Source organism: Mastomys coucha, unplaced genomic scaffold (genome assembly GCF_008632895.1).
Source record: "Mastomys coucha isolate ucsf_1 unplaced genomic scaffold, UCSF_Mcou_1 pScaffold13, whole genome shotgun sequence".
Lineage (NCBI taxonomy): Eukaryota > Metazoa > Chordata > Mammalia > Rodentia > Muridae > Mastomys > Mastomys coucha.
In genome coordinates, this window is record NW_022196895.1 from 63,262,354 (window position 1) to 63,285,054 (window position 22,701).

The following is a 22,701-nucleotide window of genomic DNA, read 5'->3' on the forward strand; positions in this document are numbered from 1 at the left end:
CCTCCAAGAACCCGCGCTTACGCGTGTCCCCAGCAACTTCCTCCTGTCCCCCGGGAACTCGCTGGCCAGCCGCCCAGCCCAAGGTCGGGCTTTGGGGATTCCAGCCTGCAGACAGCCTGTTCGGACACTCAGTTCGCCCCACGCACACCTGCTTTTTCTACTGCCAAGCGATACCGCTGACATTGGTGACGTCACCAGTCACCCCAGCCTCCAGAAGAGGAAAACAAACTGACAATAGCCACCAAAACACCATCAAATCCTGGGGTTCTGGGGCCTTCGGTACCGTTTGCCCACGAAGGGGCGTGGCCCCGGAACCCAGGCGTGGGTGCCAGAACTATTCGCTGCTTGCCTGTCGTCAAGGTCCTAGCTCGGTCGGGTCAAGTCGTCGCGGGGCGGGGCGGACAGGGCAGTGATTTAAGAGGCGCGGCCTTGGGACAGGAGGGTCCGCACCAATGGAGACTGCCAGGGACTACGCGGGAGCCCTCATCAGGCGAGTGCCGCTCATGTACCCCTGCGCCCGGGTCACCTTTCTTTTCGGCTCCATTTCCTCTGTCCCCCAATTCCTCCTGAGCCCAAGTCACCATCTCCCCGCGCGTTCCCGTGAACCCCGAGCTCCTCCTCCCTCTCACACCCCATCGGCTACCCCGGGTCTCTGCTTCCTCGGTCAAAAGTCCCCCTTGCCAGTCCCCACCGTCGGGCCTGTTCCCACCCTCGCCAAACAGCGCCCACGGGCCCAGCAGCCCGAGGTTCCTCCCGAAAAGGGCCACAGGTGCCCGGTGGGGTGCTCCGGAGGTGCGTGGGAGTGACAGCAAAACAAATGACAGCGGTGAGCGCGGGGGTGGCCTCATTCTGTTGCAGCTCCTACAGGAGATGAGGTACTGGCAACCTTGGAGTGGCTGGACTGGGCTTCTCCGGAGCTTAGAATCCAGTTGGAGCGCTAGGAAGGAGTCCAAGCTCAGGTCCTCCGGGTGAGACTCTGCCTATCCGGGAGTGGGGAAGGATTTAGGTTTTGGAGGGGCAGTTTTGGTTCCCAGCCAACTCCACTGGTACCACTCCCCTTCGGTTTATCTCTTAAACCGGTTCGGTTAATATCCTAGACAGTATGAGGGTGTGTGTCGTGTCTATGTCTGTGTAAGGCAGAGACAGAGGCACAAAGAAACGCTAAGGCAAGAGACTTGGGGACACAGATTTGGGGACAAAGACACGGAATGAGAGGCACTCAACGAGGGGGACAAAGAATAAGATACAGAGAGAAGGATTTGGAAACTGAGAGAGAAAGCCTGACAGACATTCAGGGTCTTCCTGTAAGGCCCAGCTTAGCTTAGAACTGACAGGTCTTGAACTCACAGTCCTCTTGCCTCTGATTCTGGCTTTTAGAATCAAGGCCAGCTGCAGGGCAGCGACTGACTTCACAGAACAGGTTAAACAGTGAGATCTTGATTCTCTACCGATGGTGAAAGGACTGGGAGAGGATGTAGAACCCCAAGGGCTTAAAGATACAGGCCCCGCAGTGACAGACCTCACTGCGTATCTCTTGCAGAGAAATGTGGGAAGTACAGGGTCACCAAACTTGGATGCTCTGGCAGCTTAGGAGACAGGGACAGAAGGGAAACGGGGTCAGAAAAGTAGCCACCAAAACGGAAAAAAAAAAAAAAAGGCCTGGTCCTTCCTGGATAGTTCCTGCTTCCTCTTAAAACAAAAAGACTTTAACTTTGGGAGTTGGGGGGTTTGTAAAGGCTCCCAAATAACACAGTACCCTACCTATCGGCAGCACGTGTGTGGGCAGAACATCAGTGTTTAAATGGGGAGGACAGTGGGGCAGCCTCACTGCATGAGAGTAGAAGCTCTACCAGATTTCTCACTTCCTCCTGCAACCTCCCCTTCAGCTCCTCCAGTTTTCTTTTTATCCGTCTTGTCCTGATGCTCAGACTGGTCCGGGGGAACCAGGGGCTGCTTTTTGCTGTCTTGACGGCTAAATACGCCATCTGCCCTCACCCACACTTTAAAGCTCAAGGACAAGCGCCGCCGTGGTCCCGTGGTTCTTTTTCCCTTCGAGTGCTGGGGTTTTACAGATGTTAGCATTCACGAGGCAGTGTCATTTTACCTTGGAGTAGGAGGTATGGAGCCTGACCTTATCCTTGCGTCTGATTGTGACATCATTTACTGAAATCCGGCAGGTACCTGGGTGAGACCTCCATGGTGTCATGTGCGAGTCGGAAGTGACTCAGTAAATCAAAACACTGGAGAATATATGATCTATATATGACTCCCTCCCTTGCAACCTGACAAGTCCCAGGAGCTCATGGCTTATAGATACAAACTTATAGCTTATAAGTTTATAGCTTATAAGCTTATGGCTTATAGTGACAAACTTGCTTCAGTTCTTAAAAAAAAAAAAAAAAACTACCTACTTCCAAACCAGCCTGCTCTAATCCTTTGGCATGACTTGATTCCAAACAAAACTGGAAGAAAACAACCTATAATACTTGCTGACTAAAGGAAAAGAAAAAAATCTCCCCTTTCGCCATCCCTATTTAAAATCCTATGCAGGCTAAAGAGCCACAGGCAAGGCCCACTGTTCACTGTGGTCTGGCTACATTTCTGCTTCCTGCCCGTGAATTTAAATAGCCCAGCACAGTACACTGTAGTTGCCATTCATTAGCTAATAACTGGATTCTGCCAGAGAGGTAACTTAACCTATAAACACAGTATGAAAAAGACACTTGTTCTGAGGATGTGGCTCAAGAGGAGAGTAGACCCTCGTGGAGGAAGCCCTGGGCTAAGATGGGAGAGAGGGGATACTTGTAAACAATTCTGAAGTCTTTGGGGCAGGAGGAATAGCTCAGGGGTAAGGTGCTTGCTGCCTAAGCATGAAGAGCCTCAGATCCCAGCTCCTGCATGTAAAGCCAGGCCTGGTCACAGGCACTCAGAACCCCAGACCTGTGGGGGAGAGAGACAAGAGGGTGCTCAGGGGCTCATTGGCCACCAGCCTGGCTCCAGGTTCAGCAGAAGACCTTGTCTCAAAGGAATGAAGCAGAGAGGGTGATCAAAGCAAGACACTGTTGTCCTCTTTTGGCCTCTGTGTGTGCTCCTGGCTGCTTGTACACACGCCACATTCACACAAATTACAAATTCTTCTTTAACGGTTTTTTTTTTTTTTTAATTTTTTATTTGTGTGCTCATGTGCGCACTGTAAGTGTGTGGAATGCCTGAAGAGAACAAAAAGATGTTTGGGATTCCCCCCGGAGCTGGAGTTACAAATAGGTGTGAGCCACCTGATGTGGGCGCTGGGCAACCAACTCTCAGCTGCTGAGCCATCTCTCCAGCCCTAAGTGCAGGTCCTGAAACAGCTTGTTGACACACCTGTAACCTTGGTAACAAGGAAGCAGCTGGACTCTTCTAGTGAACGCCTGGATATTTGTAGGGTTTTAGGTGTTTATTATCACAGACAAGGTTTACATTGGCCAAACTCTGAAGTTGTTACAGGGCTGATATTAACCCTGAAAGGCCAACATGAGCACTTGTAACTATTTAGGAGATCCTCTGGCTGGGCGCTCGCTGCTCAGTGGCACAGTGAATGCTTAGCAAGCCTGATACCACCGGCTCCACTCCAGTACCATTCAAAAAGAATCAGAATAACTTTCCTTTTGTTAAGAACTTGGTTTTGGAAAGCTGCTCTTCCAGCTCAGAATTTTCTCCCAGCTTTCTGTTTCTGGGACCAAACCTCCTTTTACAATGTTGCAAAGTATTGTTGCAAACTATCCAAGGACTTCCTTCAGTCTTGTGTTCTGCTCTTAGAGTAAGCATTCTGTCAGGTCTCAAGAATTGATGAGGGGCAGGGCAGTGGTAGTGTACGCCTTTAATCCCAGCACTTGGGAGGCAGAGGCAGGCGTATTTCTGAGTTCAAGGCCAGCCTGATCTACAGAGTGAGTTCAGGACAGCTAGGGCTATACAGAGAAACCCCATCTCGGAAAAAAAAAAAAGAATTGACGAGGAGCCGGGCAGTGGTGGCACACTCCTTTAATCCCAGCACCTGGGAAGCAGAGGCAGTTGCATTTCTGAGTTCCAGGCCAGCCAGGGCTACACAGAGAAACCCTGTCTGGTCTCGAAAAACAAACAAACAAACAAAACAAAATTGTCGAGGGTCAGGCAGCCTGTGTTCAGACTTGTGGGCAAGCATGTTCCAACTGTGTGTGCTACCTACAAGGAGCCATGTGGGGAGTTTAGATATGTTAAACCTGATTTGCTGACACTTGCCACTGGACCCTAGTACCCTACAGTGAATAGACCCTCCCTCTCTAAACCTGATGGACACTTCCGGATCCTCATCTCCTCTCTCCATTTGCTGGTGTTTGACCTTACCATTGCCCACCTTAATGTTCTCACATAGTCTTGCCCCTGTGGTGTTTGGCTGATAAAGTTCTGTTCTTTACTTCTCTTGTATGCATTCCTCATTTTCTGAATAACAGTGAAATGCACAGTAGCTATGGCTGATCCCTGAATAGCCTCTCTCAATAATAACACCAAAAGTACAGCTGGCCCCCATACCCTCGGCATCTGCCTCCAAGAATTCAACCAACTGCAGAGTGGGGAAAGGTGATTGAGTGATTGATTTTGTTTGGAGAGGAGGGTGGTTGGTTGCCTTTCTTGATACTAAGATTAGATTCTCCCATGTAGCCCAGGTTGGCCTCAAATTTGTGATCTGCCCACTTCTACCTCTTCAGGTACGGAGAGTGCAGTCATTTTGTACCACCTGCAGGTGAGTGCCACCTGAGAGTACAGGTGTAAACCATATGATGTTGCAGATGGGGACCACCTGAAAGTGCAGGTGTACACCACCTGAGAGTGCAGGTGTACACCACCTGAGAGTGCAGGTGTGTACCACCTGGGGATGCAGGTGTGTACCACCATCTCTGGCTCTTGAAAATATCTGTATTTCTCAGTTGCACCTGTCTGTCCCGCTCTGCTATCCAGTAGAGCAGCTACTTACATTGGTGTGTACTCAGTAATGTGGAGATGGCTAAAATATTCAAGAGGATGTGTGTAGGTTCTACAAACATTACATCTTATAAGGGAACTTGAACATCTGCGAATTTGGGGGTCCTGGGGTTCCAGGGACCCACGCCCTGTGTATACTGGGAGACAGCTGTATTTCTCTCCAATGCCTAGTTCCAGGAGCTTTCCTGTAGTGTTTTCAGGATAGACATCAGCCCATGGGTAGCATATAAAGAAAGCTTTTTATGGGCTTTGAGGGTGTTCCGTGTAGAATAGTGGGCTAGGCCAGTGGGGCAGGTGGTAAAAGAATTTACCAAAAGCGAAAGGAACAGAGAATTGGTCACAATACACTACAAAGAAGCCCAGGGAGCTCCTGTAGCCTGTGAAGGAATAGAGGTCTTCCATAGTAGTTGAGGGATGTTACTTAGTCTTGTCTTGTGGGCCCTTGGTATGTGGCCCCAATCTGGTAAGCATTTCCTTATCTTGTAAAACAATACATTTTATTTCCCCCTATGAGACTGGTCTTGCTCAGGTGCATTGTATCATGGGAATTAGGCTTCTATATAAGACACATAAGTCCTTAAGAAGAGGTTCCACAGTCTTGCTATTAATGTGCAGAGATTTTGAACTTGGTTTTGGCCTTTTTCCTCTGGCATGTAAGTGTATGTCTGTGGGGAAGGGGTAGTTAGTCATCTGATTGGAGAAAAATCCATGTGGACTGTCAGTCTCTGGCTTCTTGCTTTGTCTCACAGACTTGCACAAGTTCCCTCAGAGAATGCAAAGCTCCACTGTTTCCCCCTCTTCCGGGAGACCTGATGTGTGACAATTTTCGAGAATATTCTACGAAGTCTGATTTCTATTATTGTTTTGACTTCCTCTGAACAATCTGCTTCCTTCAGGGCCCTGTTTCCTTATTAGTTTTCCTCAATGAGTTACTTCCCTTCTAATTTCACAGAACTGTCTGCACCCATTTTCCAAGGAACGAGGGAGCAGTCGCTCTCATTGTTCACGAGGTGAAAGGCAGAATTCGGAGGCTTCTTGGTGGTCTTGCTGTCTTGATTTTGGGGAGCTATGGAAGAAGGAGGACTGAACCCAGGGCCTTATTATGTTCTGCTAACTACTAGGCCACACCACCCTCAACTCTTCAGGCACCCTGTCTTAACTTTGACAAGTCAGAATATTGGGGGGGGAGCATGGAAATAGAAGTCCCACTTTCAGCAGTGTGCCAATGGACAGATATAAAGCATTCTGTCTTTCCCATGGGCAGAATGAATGGAGGCTATTCACACCCTGTTCATTAACACCTTGCCCTGTGCATTTAGCAGCTTGGACCAACTGGCCATTTAGTTGGAGCAGTCAGTTGTCATACATGTTTGTTACTCGGGTTTAGTGTGCAAAAATGTTCGATTAACCCCTCCATGTGTTTAAAAAAAAAAAAGTCTTGTTGTTGATATTATTTTGGTTTGGTTTGGTTTTTCAATATAAGGTTTCCCTGAATAGCCCTGGCTGTCCTGGAACTAGCTCTGTAGACCAGACTTGTTCTTGAACTCACAGAGAACCATCTGCCTCTGCCTCTGCCTCTGCCTCTGCTCTGCCTCTGCCTCTGCCTCTGCCTCTGCCTCTGCCTCTGCCTCTGCCTCTGCCTCTGCCTCCCCAGTGCAGAGGATTAAAGGCATGGGCCTCCACCACCCATCATAAGATAGTCTTAATTTGAGAGAGAGAGACTATTGCAATAGGGTTTTTATTTGGGACCTGGGACTCACAGACTAAGCCAGGTCACGGTGAGCCCTAAGGATCCAAAATTTTTTGTTTTTCCATCTGAGCCTGATTTTTCTTTTTATAATTTGACACATTAAGGCACTCATTCTTAATAAAAAATGGTTGGATTTGTTTTTCTGTGTGGGGTGTGTGTGTGTGTGTATTTGTGTGTATTCCAAGAGTCTTATCTCCAGTGAGCCAGTTCTTGCTTAGGAAATAGAAGGCTAAGAACAAAAGATCCACTGTCCTTCCTAGCCAAGAAGGCTGCCCTGAGGTCAGGTAGAGGCAGGGAGGGCCGCCCTTATCTTGTCAGATGGGAAAAGAAAGACAATGGGGACTTTTCAACTCTTCAGCTGGGCCAGGTTACTGGAGTAGTTCTTGGGAAGACGTAAGTGTCTTTTTCCGATGAGGAGACCTGGGGCCCAGCTAACTAGGTCAAAGATGGGGCCTTCTGCTGCTAGTGACTAGAGCTGGCATTTTTTGGTTTTTCACTACAGGGCCCCGTTCTCTTGTATGTCCTACTTTATCCTGTCATACTTTTGACTTAGCAATTAAATGGCATGAGGTGGGGGTGGGGAGGGCAGGGACATCGTCCTCATGAGGAGGATGCTCAGGCAGACCCTGGGCTCTCTGAGCAGCTTCCAGAGGCCTCATGGAAAGGCCTCTTACTCAGGAGTAGGAGAGAGAGACTGTCTACAGGGGAGCTCAGAGTCTCCTAGAGGAAGGACATAATTTGGTGGGGAAGACACCAAGGTAAGAGAGTTCTGGTTAGAGAGCTAGATGTGGCGACACAGGATTTGATTGTAGTTCACAGGAGAAAGAGGCAGGGGGATCAGGAGTTCTTGGTCCGCCTAAAGTATATAATGAGACCCAGTTTCAAAATGTCCCTGACCACCCCAGAAAACTTGGGTGTATATTCAGAACTCCAAACCTGGCATTGCTTAATGACCTTCTCCACTGCCTGCTGTCCCTGGGTCATTGTCTAACTCATGACTCTGACTTATAAATTTCTCCGTAGTCCACTAATGCGCTCAAGTGTTTGCCGGACTTAGAACTCTTCTGTCTTTCTCTCTTCCACTTGAGGACTCCAGCTGGTTAGAAGCTTCATGGTACGAGTAGATTGAGAACAAAGTTGGGGTTCTAAGTGGGAAGCATAAACATCGCTAGTCCCCAGCTGCTGCCTTCTAAGCCACCAGGTGTGGTAGCATTGCATGAATTCTACCCTAGTGTTAGCTCAGCCCTATGTGGACATCTTGCACTTTGGGTTGTGCAACAGAGACCTGGTACAACTCCTCCGAATCAAGGCAGAAGTTCAGGAGCCATATGCCAGAGCCACTGCTTGTCTAGACCCATCTAGGTCAAGGTTCCAAGGTCATTCGGAAGAGAGAGCTGGATCAGGGACCCCGGATCTATCCCGGTCCCCTCCACACATCCTCACGGGGAGCAAATGGTGCAGCCACTTTATACATCTGAAAAGGGAAGGAATTAAGTATATAAATACAAAACTGCCATGCTTGGGACTGGAGAGAACTCTATGGTAAAGAGCACTTGTCGCTCTTACAAAAGACCTGAGTTTAGTTCCTAGCACTGACATCAGGAGGCTCACAGCCATTTGTAATTTCAGCTCCAGGACATTTGACCTCTGACCTCTGTGGGCACCTGCCTTCACTTGCATATAACCACATGCAAACATACACATCTATACCTAATTAAAAATGATAAAAATAGGCTGGATGTGGTGGTGCAAGACTTTAATCCTAGCCCTCAGGAGGCAGAGGCAGACAGATCTTTACGAGTTAGAGGCCAACCTGGTCTGCAACACAAGTTCCAGGCCAGCCAGGACTACATAGAGAGATTCTACCCCTGCCCACCCCTCAAAACAAAGGAATTATTATTGTAATAATAATAAAATAATCATGATTTGAGCTGCCGCACTATCAACGTGTTTGTTCCAGGATTTTGTATATGGTTTATGATCTGATTCTTCTGCCCAACAGAAACTTTTGGCTTAGGACAGATACCACTTCCCATCCCATCACTTACCTTTATCACTTCGGATGACCTTGAGAAACCATGTTGGGTCTCAGTCTTCCCATCTGAGAAATGGGGTGTGATGCTCTGGTGACCATGGTGTGTTTGAAGAATTGCTATGACAGGTGCTCAGAGGCAAGCAGTATGAGGTCCACGTGATGCTGGTTGTGTGTACTTCAGACCAAATTGTTACTGACAACCTAGGTCTGGTTTCAGAGTGTCGGCTTGTTGGTAGAGCTATGGGGGGCGGGAGGAAGAGAGGAATGTGGGAGGAAAGAGAACTAGAAGCTGCAAATGGCAAGTGTTGGCTTGTAGTCCTTTCTTCTGAACTTCCAGAGACGCATCAACACAGATAGCAACATGACTTAGCCTGACAGGTTTTTTTGTTTTGTTTTGTTTTTTAAATTTTATTTTATGTGTATGAGTGTTTTATCTGCGTGTATATATGTGCATCCCGTGCATGTAGTACCCAAAGGTGCCAGAAGAGGGCATCAGATGCCCTAGAACTGGAGTTGCCTGTGTGAACCACAACGGGGGTGCTAAGAATCAAAACCAAGTCTTCAGAAAGAGCAGCTAGTGCTCTTTACTGCTGAGCCATCTCTCCAGCCCCTTTGAATAACATCTCTGTGGGTCTGTTCCTGAATGACAAAGAGCCCACAGGCCTGGGTTAAAGCTCCCTGTGTGTCGCTTGCCTGGTTTCCACAGAGGCTTAACCACCATCGAGACTCAACAGCACAGCTGTCCCCTGACGGAGTTGTCTTAATGCTCCGTTTCCCAGGATTACTTCTCTTCCTTTGTTAAATGCAGCCTTGTGTGTTGTTGGAGACCATGCAGTGGTCAGAGGCAGTCAGGCATTCTTTCATGGTGACCAAAGTGTCCTACATTTCATACCATGCCCTTTGTTTGTTCCCTTGCTCTTTAGCTGAGTAGCCTAGCTGGCCTGTGGAAGGTGTTAGTGAGTTGCCTGGGGCTGAATCTGAAGTTGAAGGTCATCCTCTGCTACATAGGGAGTTAAAGGCTAACCTGGGCTACCTGAGAACCCTGACTTAAAACAGCAACAGAAACAGTCCCATCAAACTTTGAAAGTTAATTAAATATCAAGCTCAAAGAAAACAAATTTCATTTTCCTAATTAATTACTAAAAGAGTAATTGTGTTCTTTTTCATGAATCTAACATACTACTTCTTTGTAGTTTCCCATTAATAAAAATTGAATAATAGAGGGTTGGGTTCATCTCAGAAAACGTTGGGCTTTTTTTTAATATTTCTTTTTTTTTAAAGATTTATTTATTTATTGTATTTATATGAGTACACTGTTGCTGTCTTCAGACACACCAGAAGAGGGCATCGGATCCCATTACAGATGGTTGTGAGCCACCATGTGATTGCTGGGAATTGAACTCAGGACCTCTGGAAGAGCAGTCAGTGCTCTTAACCACTGAGCCATCTCTCCAGCCCAGAACATGTTATTTTGATGTTGCTGTAATTATTTCCCTGGTCCATGTTGGTGTGATTTGGGGGGCTACATCGCTTTAAAAGTCATTAGTAAAGATCTGCCTCAGCTAAAGTCCACTACTTGGTCTTTGTTTAGAAAAGAGAGCATCCAATATTTATTATCTCTGAGAGTGCACATGAAAAGGATACACCAGAGTGCCTGCTACTTCTGGCTTAGCAGAAGGTGTGAAATTCCACATTTTCCAAAGAATTAAAACTAAATAAAAGGGTCATGGGATTCAGGACCTAGAGTTTCCCCTTCTGTTCTTCGGATGGCATTTACGATGTTGGTTCTTGATAAGGACTAGGTAAAATGTTAAGGCCTAGATGGAATGTTAAGGCCTACGTAACAGTTACTTGGCTACCCTGCCATTATACGGAAACTTTTTTATATATCTTTACTGTTACTAGGAAACTTTCTAATGCCAAGATTGATTACATATGTTGCTATGTTTTGTGCTCTTGGAAACCAATCATGATAAAAGTCAATAGAACTGTTTTGTATCATTCCCCACAATAAGCTTGGACCCAAACCAACCACCCAGCAGCACTTCCTGCACCCATGTATGAGCTTTCATGATAGAAGCTGCCCCGAGGGTGGATCCCAACATAAGAGAGACACCTGCACTAATATAAAAAACTATTTGAAATAGTTTTGAGTAGTGGTCTAAGAAAGTTTAAGTTCCCAAGACCAAGGGAAAAATCCCCCCTTTTGGTTTTTCGAGACAGGGTTTCTCTGTAGCCCCGGCTGTCCTGGAACTCACTCTGTAGACCAGGCTGGTCTCAAACTCAGAAATCCACCTGCCACTGCCTCCCAAGTGCTGGGATTAAAGGTGTGCCCCACCACTGCCCAGCTTATTTTTTAATATCTTTATAACTTGTATTTATATATTTTAAAACATCCTTTTAGGCCTTCTAATCTTTATATAACATATTTAACCTTTGAACATTTTTAGAAACTTTTGTAGCCTTAGATTTTACATATCATATGTATAAAGTTACTATAATATATATAAAATTTTAAATTTTGTAATTTTTATTTAATTATTAATCATGAGTCATAGGTGTTAACATGAAACCTATGGGCAAAGCAAACCTGTTTTTCTTTCTTGAGAAGAGATTAGTAGTTTCAATTAATTAATAAGTTGACTAAAAAACTAAGTCAGTGATAGATCACCTTGAGCTAGTTGTCTATTGTTCTCTAGCTGTCAAGCTACAATTAGCATAGCCGTCAATTTCATCAGAGACCTGAAGAAGGATAAATTAAAATGCCAGCGACTAGTCCATATTTTATCCAGGCAGTTACACAAGGCTCCGACATCTCTATGGCCCTGAGGGCAGAGGCCGACTTTGGCCATCAGGCCCAGAAGATGAAGAGATTTTCCTGTGGAAGAGGAACATGGGACAGACTGACCTCACCTTGTCTTAAGCAATCTGTGGCAACCAATCCTTCAGTGTCCTCTGTTTGTCCACAGCTCAGGCCAGGGGAGCAGGGGAGACACTGGGGCAGTTATGCCCAGTAGTTGTACCACACTCCAGGTAGTGCCTTTTGTGCCCATGTCTTCTTGGAGACCTTGGGGGGTGGGGTGTCACTATCAGGATTTGGGAGTCTCTGTTTGTCGTGGTAAGTTTAAACATATTAAATGCCATATTCAGCTGATCTCTGACAGGTTTGAGGGCCAGTATTTACCTAGCATATCTGAGTTAAACAATCTTTGTCTACTTTTTAGTTATCCATTTTAAACTGTACCTTGCAAACATAAAATAGGAGACTAGATAAAGCTTATAATAAACTGCATCAGTTTTTAGCCTGACTTTAACTGTATTTTTTTAACACTTTAAAGGCTTTGTTCATTTACAAGGTTATTGACTATCAATTCCTGTTAAGTTTGAGCCTTAAAAATTACAGTTTTGAATTGAAGATCATTTATTATCAAAATAAAACTTTTTAACCTATAAACATATTTTATAGAGACTAGGAACTTTCCTGACCTTGGTTGAGAGAATTCTTTTGTTGTTGTTGTTGTTGGTTTCTTGAGACAGGGTTTCTCTGTATAGCCCTGGCTGTCCTGAAACTCACTCTGTAGACCAGGCTGGCCTCGAACTCAGAAATCCACCTGCCTCTGCCTTCCAAGTGCTGGGAGTATAGGCGTGCGCCACCACCAAACGGCCAGATTTTTTCACCATACCCAAATACCCTTCTAGGCTGATCTCAAAACCTCGGTTGAGAATCAGCTCACAGGTAGAAGACTGGCCTAGCAGGCACAGAACTCTAGAGTTCTAACCCTACACTAAAAACAAAAGAAATGAAAACCCTGACCTGACTAATATATTCAACAGTACTTTAATTCTGCACCAGTATTATACATATATGCACCTATTTGTCTATGTATATACACCAACTCTCTAAACTGGCTTAGCTACTTTGTAGTGACTAGAAATCATATCCTTACATTTTTAGCTTTAAGACCTACCCAGTGGGCTTCTGAGGTGGCTCAGTCGGTAAAGGCTCCTGATTCACAAAACTGGCAACCAGTGTTTGATCCCCAGACTCACATAAAAGTAAAAGATAAGGACCACCCCCTTACAAACTAATCCTCTGGCTGTGGCTCGCTCATTGTGACATCTGTACCCACATGTACACATCATGTACATGCAGACATGCACAAAAATAATAATAAAATACATCTATATTTGGAGGCTGGAGAGATGGCTCGGAGGTTGAGAACATACATTGTTCTTGCAGGGACCCAGGTTCTAGTCTCAGCACCCACAAGGTGGCTCCCAACCACCTGTAACTCCAATTCCAGGGGATTTAATGCTCCTCTAAACCCCACAGGTACCAGGCACGCATGTGGTGTACGTACATGCTCACAGGCAAAATACTAATACGCATGAAATAAATACATCTAAACTTTTTATTTTATTTTATTTTATTTTTAACTTTTATTGCATTATGATGAGAAAACCTTTTTATTTTTAAAGATTTATTTTATTTATTTTATGTGTATGAGTACACTGTAGCTGCACAGATGGTCATGAGCTGTCATGTGTGTGGCTGCTATTGAAGTCAGGAACTCTGCCAGCCCGGCTCGCTCGCTCAAGTAATTTACTGCAGCTGTCTTCAAGACGCATCAGAAGAGGGCGGTTGTGAGCCACCATGTGGTTGCTGGGATCCGAACTCAGGACTTTCAGAAGAGCAGTCAGTGCTCTTACCCACTGAGCCATCTTGCCAGCCTAAATCTAAACTTTTTCTGAATCAATATTTGCTGAATATCATTTGGAAAGGGGCTGAGGGCCAAACTAAGGGCAGCCCCTGGATGTGCTAAGCTAATCAGTTACTAGCTTGCTCTTTGGAGGTATGGACATATGTAACATTTAGTAATTACTACGTGGTGTGTTTCTTTTAGATGCCAATATTGAAATTGCATTATTTGTGTGTGTCTCAAACCTCTTCTTAAAAATCCCAGGGGTGGTAGCACACACCTTTAATCCCTTCACTCAGGATGCTGAGTCACACCAGATCTCTGTGAGTTCGAAGCCAGCCTGGTCTTCAGAGCAAGTTCCAGGACAGCCAGGGCTGTTATGAAGAGAAACCCCGTATAGAAGGTGGTGGGGCAGAAACCAGACCCTTGTCTGAAAACTTATTCTCCTCTGGGTCTCCTTCACAGGCCCCTAACATTCATGGGATCACAAACTAAGAAGGTCCTGCTGACACCCCTCATACATCCAGCTCGCCCTTTTCGAGTTTCAAACCATGACCGAAGCAGTCGGCGTGGGGTGATGGCCAGCAGCCTGCAGGAACTTATCAGCAAGGTACTGTGGCCACTGCCTGAGGTACTCTGCTAGTTCAGAGTCCAGGCCTGGGGCACTAAGCCGGGGATAAGACACAGGTGTTAAAAGAGCTTACCAGCCGGGTAGTGGTAGCAGTTGCTTTTACTCCCAGCATTCAGGTGGCAGAGGCAGGTGGGTCTCTGAGTTCAAGGCCAGCCTGGTCTACAGAGCAAGTTGCAGGGCAGCCAGGGCTACATAGAGAGTTGGTTCAAAATAAGGTGGGGAGGGAGGGAGGGAGGGAGGAAGAAAGGAAGGAAGAGAGGAAGAGAGGGAGAGAGGGAGGAAGAAAGGAAGGAGGAGAGGGAAAGAGGCAGGGAAGAAGAAGAAAAGTAGCATACCAAACTCATCAGTCCATTTGTAGGCTCCGGGCCTTGGGAGGAGACATAACAGGCAAGTGAAGAACAGGTCAAAGTTCTCAAAGTGGCACTAGGTCTCTGCATCATGGAAGACTGGGGTCTAGAGGAGAATGCCGTAAAAGCATCCATCAACTGAAAATGTAACTGTCCTTCGACAGAGATGACTATGACCTGGGAGTTCTGTCCAGGATAAGTGATCCTCAAACTAAAACAGTATTCTCAGCCACCGAGGAAGGAAAAACTCATAGAGTCTCAGAGAAACATAACTCAGAGATTTCTACAGAAATGAGACATGGGCATCCAGCGTGCCGCCTCTGAAGCAAGAAGTTGAGGTGTGTTGCCTGAAGCCATGTGCTCAAAGCACAGGGTGTGCAAGGCCGTCTGCTTATTCTTCTACATAAATAGGCAATCATGCAAACTGTTAAACATGCACTACATCACCCGTCTCATTCTCTAGGAAGAGTGTGCTCCATTCAAAACCTTAGTCTGTTCTTCTGAATGAAGGTTGGGTTATAAACGCCAGTCAATGAGTTTCTTCACCAGCATAGCTTTAGCCCAGCCGGCCAGGCCCCCTGAAACCTTTCCATAAACATCATCTTGTCCCTGTGCTCCCTTGTAAACCTAGACTCTGGATGTTTTGGTCATCACAACTGGCCTGGTCACACTGGTGCTGGAGGAAGATGGTACCGTGGTGGACACGGAGGAGTTCTTTCAGACCTTAAGGGACAACACGCACTTCATGATCTTGGAAAAGGGACAGAAATGGACACCGGTAAGTACAGCCTTGCTATGCAAACACCTGGGTAGACAGTCTACCAAGCGCGCTGTCTAAGTTAGCACCGAGCAAGCTGCATCCTATTTATATAATTAAATACTTTATATATTCACCTCCCGGCTACAGCCGCAGCCCTCAATAGGATTCTCAAGTGTTTCTAGAAAATTTGACATCTCTCAATTTAGACTGTATGGTTTCAAATAAATTATTTTGAATCAGCCAGGCAGGGGTGGCACACGCCTTTAATCCCGGCACTTAGGAGGCAGAGGCAGACAGATGTTCCAGGACAGCCAGGGCTACACAGAGAAACCCTGTCTTGAAAAAAAAAAATTATTTTGAAACATGAGCTTTAGTCAAGTGACCTACCCTAATCTTGTATGTGTGTGTGCTCATGAACCTTCCATCACTATAATAAAACACTTGAGACAGTTAACTTAGGAAGAAGAAAGGTTTGTCTTGTCTCACAGTTTGAGGGGATCCAGTCTACAATCAATTCTGCCTCCTTGCTGAGGCAGCAGATCCCTACAGGAGCGAGCGATGAGGCAAAGCCATTGGAGCCAGGGAGTGCAGAGAGCAAAGAGCAAACGGGAGCCCAGTGATCTCTTTTTTCATCTTCAAGATATAGGACAAGCTTCCCTACCCTCCTACAAATTGATGTGTAGAACAACAGACTTGAAACATAGTTTGTGACCTAGAAACATGGATCGATCCCTGGGCACACACGTCCTGGAACACACTAACACCTATATAGCAGATGTGTATCCGGACCACCCGTGTCACCTTTGTGAATGGTGGTAAATATTGTCACCAAACCACAGGTCTGTCGCAGTGGGGTGGAGATGTAATACAGCCATCACTGTATGTCAGTGGTATGCATATATACATACATACAGCCATCACTCTATGTCCAGTGGGATGCAAATATACATACATACAGCCATCACTCTATGTCCAGTGGTATGCATATATACATACATACAGCCATCACTCTATGTCCAGTGGGATGCATATATACATAGAGCCACCACTGTATGTCCAATTAACTGCATGTACGTTGACATGCTGCTGCCTATTTACTGAATAGATTGCTCTTCCACCTTGAAGACACATGGAGTGCAGCTACAGGCATTGTCTGCATAAATCCCACATGTGTTGAGTGAGAACCACATGGAATAGTACATCAGGCAAGCCACCTTCAGACTTCTTCATCGCAGGATTCACGAAAGGTCTTGGAGCCAGGGAGTGCAGAGAGCAAAGAGCAAACGGGAGCCCCGTGTTCTCTTTTTCCATCTTCAAGATATAGGACAAGCTTCCCTACCCTCCTGAGTACCTCTTCCTAACATGGGTTGCACCAAGACAGCCAATAGATGCCTGTCAATCAGAAGTTCTTACAGTAGGAGCTGTGGAGTAATATCTAAAGACAGTCTAGAATGACAGACTGGGGTAGAGGGCACTGTTGTCACTGTCTAGTAGGGAAATTGCAGTGCACAGCCTTTGCAACAAAGGGTCACCCACTTCTGAATGTGCCAGTGCAGAGGTGGAGAAACTAGAGGCCATAGGTACAGACATTCCTTTTCTGGTCCAGTCTGTTTGGAGTTCTGTAGGCTTCTTGTATGTATGTTCATGAGCATCTCTTTCTTTAGGTTAGGGAAGTTTTCTTCTATAATTTTGTTGAAGCTATTTACTGGCCCATTACCTTGGAAGTCTTCACTCTCTTCTATACCTATTAACCTTAAGTTTGGTCTTCTCATTGTGTCCTGGATTTCCTGGATGTTTTGGGTTAGGAGCTTTTTGCATTTTGTTTGCCTGTTGTGTCAATGTTTTCTATGGTGTCTTCTGCCCCTGAGATTCTCTCTTCTATCTCTTGTATTCTGTTGGTGATGCTTGCATCTACAACTCCTGATTTCTTTCCTAGGTTTTCTATCTCCAGAGTTGTCTCTCTTTCTGATTTCTTTATTGTTTCTATTTCCATTTTTAGATTCTGAGTGGTTTTTTTCATTTCCTTCACCTGTTTGATTGTGTTTTCCTGTAGTTCTTTAAGGGATTTTTGTGTTTCCTCTTGAAGGGCTTCTAGCTCTTTACCTGTATTCTCCTGTATTTCTTTGAGGGTGCTATTTATGTCTTTCTTAAAGTCCTGTATAAGCATCATGAGAAGTGATTTTATATCTGAATCTTTCTTTTCTGGTGTGATGGTGTGTCCAGGACTTGCTAAGGTGGGTGTATTGGGTTCTGATGATTCCAAGTAACCTTGGTTTGTGTTGCTTATATTCTTACGCTTGTCCCACACCATCTGGTTATTGCTAGTGCTACCTGTCCTTACTAAATATGACTGGAGCCTGTCCTTCCTGTGATCCTGATTGTGTCAGAATCAAGAGATCTGACACAGATCAAGCTGTCTCTGTGATCCTGTGATTCAGGGATCCTGTGATCCTGGGCTTGTTAGAGCACCTGGAAGTGGAACTTCTTCTGGGTATTGTGGGACTGGCTGCAGAGTTTGCTCCCAAGGTTTGCTCAGAGCACCAGCCTAGACAGACCAGAAGGAACCTGAGCCACTGGGCTGGCAGAGTTCCTGTGTGCCTGGTCCCGCTGGTCCCAGTTACTCCTGGTGTTGGGACAGATGTTGTATCCTCCTCACCTCTGATCCTGGGCTTATTAAAGCACCTGGGAGTGGAGCTTCCTCTGGGTGTTGTGGGACTGGCTGCTGAGCTTGTGCCCAAGGCCTGCTCAGGGCACCAGCCCCCTGGGTTTTCTTTTGACTTAACTGTTGGGACAAGCTAGCCATGACTTGCCACAGGCTGAGCTGGTGTTCTCTGAGAGAGGTTCCTCCATCCCTGTGCTTTCTGTGTGAGGAAGGTGTGGTTGCTTGCGAGACCTCCTGAGTGTCTGCATTCACTCTCAGAACCTTTCCTGGCCAGAGGGCCTTGGTAAATGTGTGTCCTGAGATGGAGATCATCCTGCATTGTTCTGGAGGCCAGTGTCACCACAGAGTTCTCATGGGATGGTGGAGCAGGAAGACACGAGCCAGGATGAGGTTCAGGGGAAGAGGAAGACCACAGGACCAAGGAAGGCAGGAACAGTGATCAGGACTCCAGTTCCCAGCATCTTCAGTGCGTAAGCACGTGACTTCTAAGCTGAGGTTCTGAAAACTTACTATAGCAGCGATAGAAAACTAACACAAATGGAAAAGGGGTTTGCTGTTGGTTTATTCAAATGGGAGTTTAGAGGTGAGTTTGGAAGCGACACATTTAAGTTCCGCACTGTAATGGGACCTAAGAAATGTAGCACAGTGCCAAGTCACGCCAAGATGTAGTGAGTGTGACTATCGTGACTGCCACATTCAAGGGCCGGCTACGGTCCTTGTGAATCTGAAATACTGGGTTGGTTTAAGGGTTGGAATTGGGGTGCAGGGGGGAGCTGTGGGGATGGAACCAGGCTCTCACAGATACGTACCTCTCATGCTCCCCCACGAAATCCCATCAAAGATTCTGGAGTCCTCTCCTGGTTTAATGTCTCAGCCATTTTCCTGTAAGGTAGAAATGGCGGATTCCTGCAGAGTGCAGAGTGCCATATTACCTCAGGAAGATTATTATCCCAGAGGCCCATTCTACTGAAGAAAAACTCCCACCAAGGAACAGCCACCAGATGTCTCCCTTGCTCAGTCTCGGAGCCCTAAGATCCCAGGAGAAGATGTTCCCTGCCACCCTGGAAGAAGACAGTATGTAGCTTTGTCCTTCCTTTCTGGCAGGCTATAGAAGCCTGAGCTCCCAGATGTGAGGATCCCTGCACCTAGCATTGGGAGGGGATCCTGGCCTACTCTAACGGCAGCCTAAAGGGAGAGCCAGATATAAACTTTGAAAAGATAGAAAGCAACAGGAGCAGGGGGAGGCAATAGATTTAACCCCTTTTATCCCTTAGCCTTGAATTGTTTATTTGTTTGTTTGTAGAAAGGATCTCTTCTCATAACCCCAACTTTTCTGATGCTTGCTATGTAGCGCAAGCTGGCCTCAAAGTCGCAAGAGATCTGCCTGCCTCTGCCGCACAAGTGTTGGGAATAAAGATGCGCGCCACCATGTCAGTCTCAATTTTGGATTTTTAAATGATGTGTCTGACTTTCTTGGGTCATGGATAGTTGGTGTAGAAGTGGCACCAGCTCTGGGGCATGGCACACTGGATGACAACCGAAATCACTTGCCATTTATGATCTGGGTGATAGGAAGAGGGGGGACACAGACAGTGGCTTCAGCAAGAAGAGCTAGCATGCTTTTAAGGGAATTTATGTTTTAATTTCAATTGTGTTTGATCATTTTGTTGTGTAATACTCAAAGTTTTCAAGCACTCCCAACCCCCAAAACTCCTGAGGCACGGGGACTCTTGCATCATCTAAGCTTGACATTGGATACAGTGGGGCCGGTGTGTGTGTGGGGGGGGGGGAACTCTTAGGGAGGCCGCTCTTGAGCCAGGACTGTCTCCTCACCTATCCCTCCAACCCCCCAATCTCTGACTGGAGATTGCACTTGAACCCAGAACCTTGCACATGCTAGGCAAGTTCGCTACTATTGAGCCATATCCCTAGTCCTAGCATTTGCATCTTGGGGCTTTTTTTAAAAAGATTTATTTATTTATTTGTATGTATATGAATACACCATTGCTCGCTTCAGACACACCAGAAGAGGGCATCAGATCCCATTACAGATGGTTGTGAGCCACCATGTGGTTGCTGGGAATTGAACTCAGGACCTCTGGAAGAGCAGTCAATGCTCTTAGCCGCTGAGCCATCTCTCCAACCCCTTGGGACTTCTTTTTTGTCTCGGAGTGCTATAGAGCTATTCTCAAACCTGAGAGCATATGTCTCTCCCAACCTGAAGGATCATTCGGGTATCCCTGGGACAGAGTGATTCCTTAAGCGGCTAATGTTTCTACACAGTCATCTTTCCTCCTTGGCGGGAAACACCCCTAGAGGCCTGCTCCACCCCTTCCCTAAGTCTCAGGGTTCCAGCCTTCTCTTCATCTGGGGCACTTTTGAAGTGAAACAGAAATAGTACTTCCTGTTCCTCCGAGGCTTTGCTACAGTTGCAAAAGGAGGCTGACTGACCTGAGTCCTTTCATCTTCAAGGTCTAGCCTCAGGGCTCTATGCAAACAAGCAAGGAGGTTCTCTAAGGCAGGACCCTTTTATACATCAGACACCAATCCTCAAAAGCAAAGCCACTTATCTGAGTCACTAAACTGGAAATTTTTGAGGGAAGTGATATGGGCCCATTGTAGTAGAACATGTCGGCCTGCTGTATACTCTACTAGAATTATTACCGCTGACCGTTAGGAGACTCTAACTTTGCCATTAGCCCAGAATTGTGTGGTTTTCGAGTGTCTTTGCCAGCATGGGTGCTAAGCCTATTTCTTGTTTCTTTGTTTCAGGGCAGTAAGTATGTCCCAGTTTGCAATCAACCAAAGAAATCAGGAATAGCCAGAGTCACCTTTGACCTATACAGGCTGAGTCCCAAGGACGTCCTTGGCTGTCTCAATGTCAAAGCCACGATGTACGAGATGTATTCAGTGTCCTACGACATCCGATGCACCAGCTTCAAGGCCATGTTAAGGTAACATACTCCAGGGGGTATCGTGGGGATCTGGAATCACCCAGGTGTGGCGCAGGTGGTTCTTCCTAGTTTGCCTTCTGCCTGAGAGCCCAACTACAGGGCCTAGATCCCTGTTGTCACTGGGTGTACTCTGATCCATGTGGTTTAACTTCATTTTAACTTTTAGATCACAGACTTATATAAAAAAGCACAGAGCTATATCCCCAACTGGTCTTTGTACTTTTTGATGTAAGTCTGTGAAATAGCTCAGTGGTAGCTCAGTGGTAGCTCATTGGCTTGGCATGTTAGAGGCCCTGGGTCCCATACCCGGCGACACACACATCCATGCTGGCACCAAGCCTACACCATGCTCACACCACGCTCGCATGCCGTGGAATCTGACCCAGATGTTCTACTGATGTGAAAACTGGAGAGGAAACATCTGAGACCAGGAAAAGAATAAGAACTTGAGGAAACACTCTTTGTTTGACTCAGTCTGAAATGAGACTAGTTCAGTCTCGTGACTTCAGAGGCCAGGCCAGGGCAAAGTGTCCTCTTGTTGTGAGGAGCAAGGTGGAACACCCCAGCTGCCTACCCTCCACACGCCCGATCAGAGGATCATAATACCAGTTCTTTAATGGTCTTGTCACCTTGACCTGGGGATTGCAGGAGCAAGCCCCTCACACCTACCTGGCTGCTAGCACAACCCTATAGCAAGCACATGCTCACAGGAGTGGGAGGGGTTCTGTGGGGTGCCCGAGTTCATACTTAGGCGGGCTCCTGTCAAAGCGGCTTGAGGGTCATGTCCCCAGTAGGGGGCCCTAGAGAGTACTGGCAGCCCACCAGGGAGCGTTCAGACACCGTGTGCCCTGAAAGTGGTATTCCATGGATGCCACAGCTCAAGCATGCTTGCTGCCGCCTTGGAGCTTGGTAAAGTGGGATGGGGTGAGGCATTCCCACCATTCCAACTCTGGCCAGCCGGGCGGTGGTGGTGCATGCCTTTAATCCCAGCACTTGGGAGGCAGAGGCAGGCGGATTTCTGAGTTCGAGGCCAGTCTGGTCTACAGAGTGAGTTCCAGGACAGCCAGGACTACACAGAGAAACCTTGTCTCGAAATACCAAAACTCTGGCCAGGCCAGAATCCCAAGCCTGATGAGTCTCCATCTTCTTCTGTTGCAGGAGTCTGCTGCGGTTTGTGTCCTACGCAGCGCAGGTGACGGGGCAGTTCCTGGTCTGCGCAGGCGCGTACATGCTCCGAGTCCTGGGCGATACGGAAGAGCAGCCCTCCCCCAAGCCTAGCACCAAAGGCTGGTTCATGTAACCAGGTCACAGCTACAGGGGCCCAGGCACACACCTTTCATGCAAATTTACTACCATCTGTTATAGGCTGTGGGATGTCAGAGGAAGGAGTGGGGATTGGTGGTGGTACCCAGTGCAGGACTCCAGCAGGATTCCAGCAAGGGAAAGGAAGCAGAGAGGCCTTTCAGGAGCTTTAGGAAGGGACCAACGGCAGAGTGTCTGGGAACATGGGGGATATGAATCCGTTTCTTTGGATCCTTACATATTGTAATAAACCAATCACAAGAGTCACCTTTGATTCATGGCGTGCTACCTCGAAACTGGTTTGCCTCTCTGGAGAGGACCACGCTTTAACACAGGACGAAAACCAGAGCCAAAAAGAGAAAGATAGAGATCACTGCTGTGTAATCTTTCTTTTTAATTTTATTATATTATTGTGGGGGTGGGGGGGAGTTACTATGTGTGTCTATGCAACATATGCATGCACTGCCCCAGACGGCCTGAAGAGGGCGGCAGATCTCCTCAGAGGAGTTAGAGACAGTTGTGAGCCTTATTGATGGAACCTGGGTCCTCTGAAAAAGCGGGG

General features: G+C 46.8%; 1 protein-coding gene across 3 annotated transcripts; it reads left to right on the plus strand.

Annotated features, from left to right (window-relative positions):
* The first annotated feature begins 111 nt into the window (after window positions 1-111).
* Cidea (cell death inducing DFFA like effector a) lies at window positions 112-22,406 on the plus strand. 3 transcript variants are annotated; one of them, XM_031366330.1, is made up of 5 exons: window positions 112-490; window positions 13,949-14,093; window positions 15,093-15,239; window positions 20,656-20,837; window positions 21,996-22,406. In XM_031366330.1, the coding sequence occupies exons 1-5, from the start codon at window positions 453-455 to the stop codon at window positions 22,135-22,137; spliced, it is 654 nt and encodes a 217-aa protein (XP_031222190.1). In that variant the 5' UTR covers window positions 112-452; the 3' UTR covers window positions 22,138-22,406. The 3 variants fall into 3 exon arrangements, with proteins under 3 accessions (XP_031222190.1, XP_031222189.1, XP_031222191.1); XM_031366329.1 differs by lacking the exon at window positions 112-490 and adding an exon at window positions 803-968; XM_031366331.1 differs by lacking the exon at window positions 112-490 and adding an exon at window positions 864-875.
* Window positions 22,407-22,701: the final 295 nt, after the last annotated feature.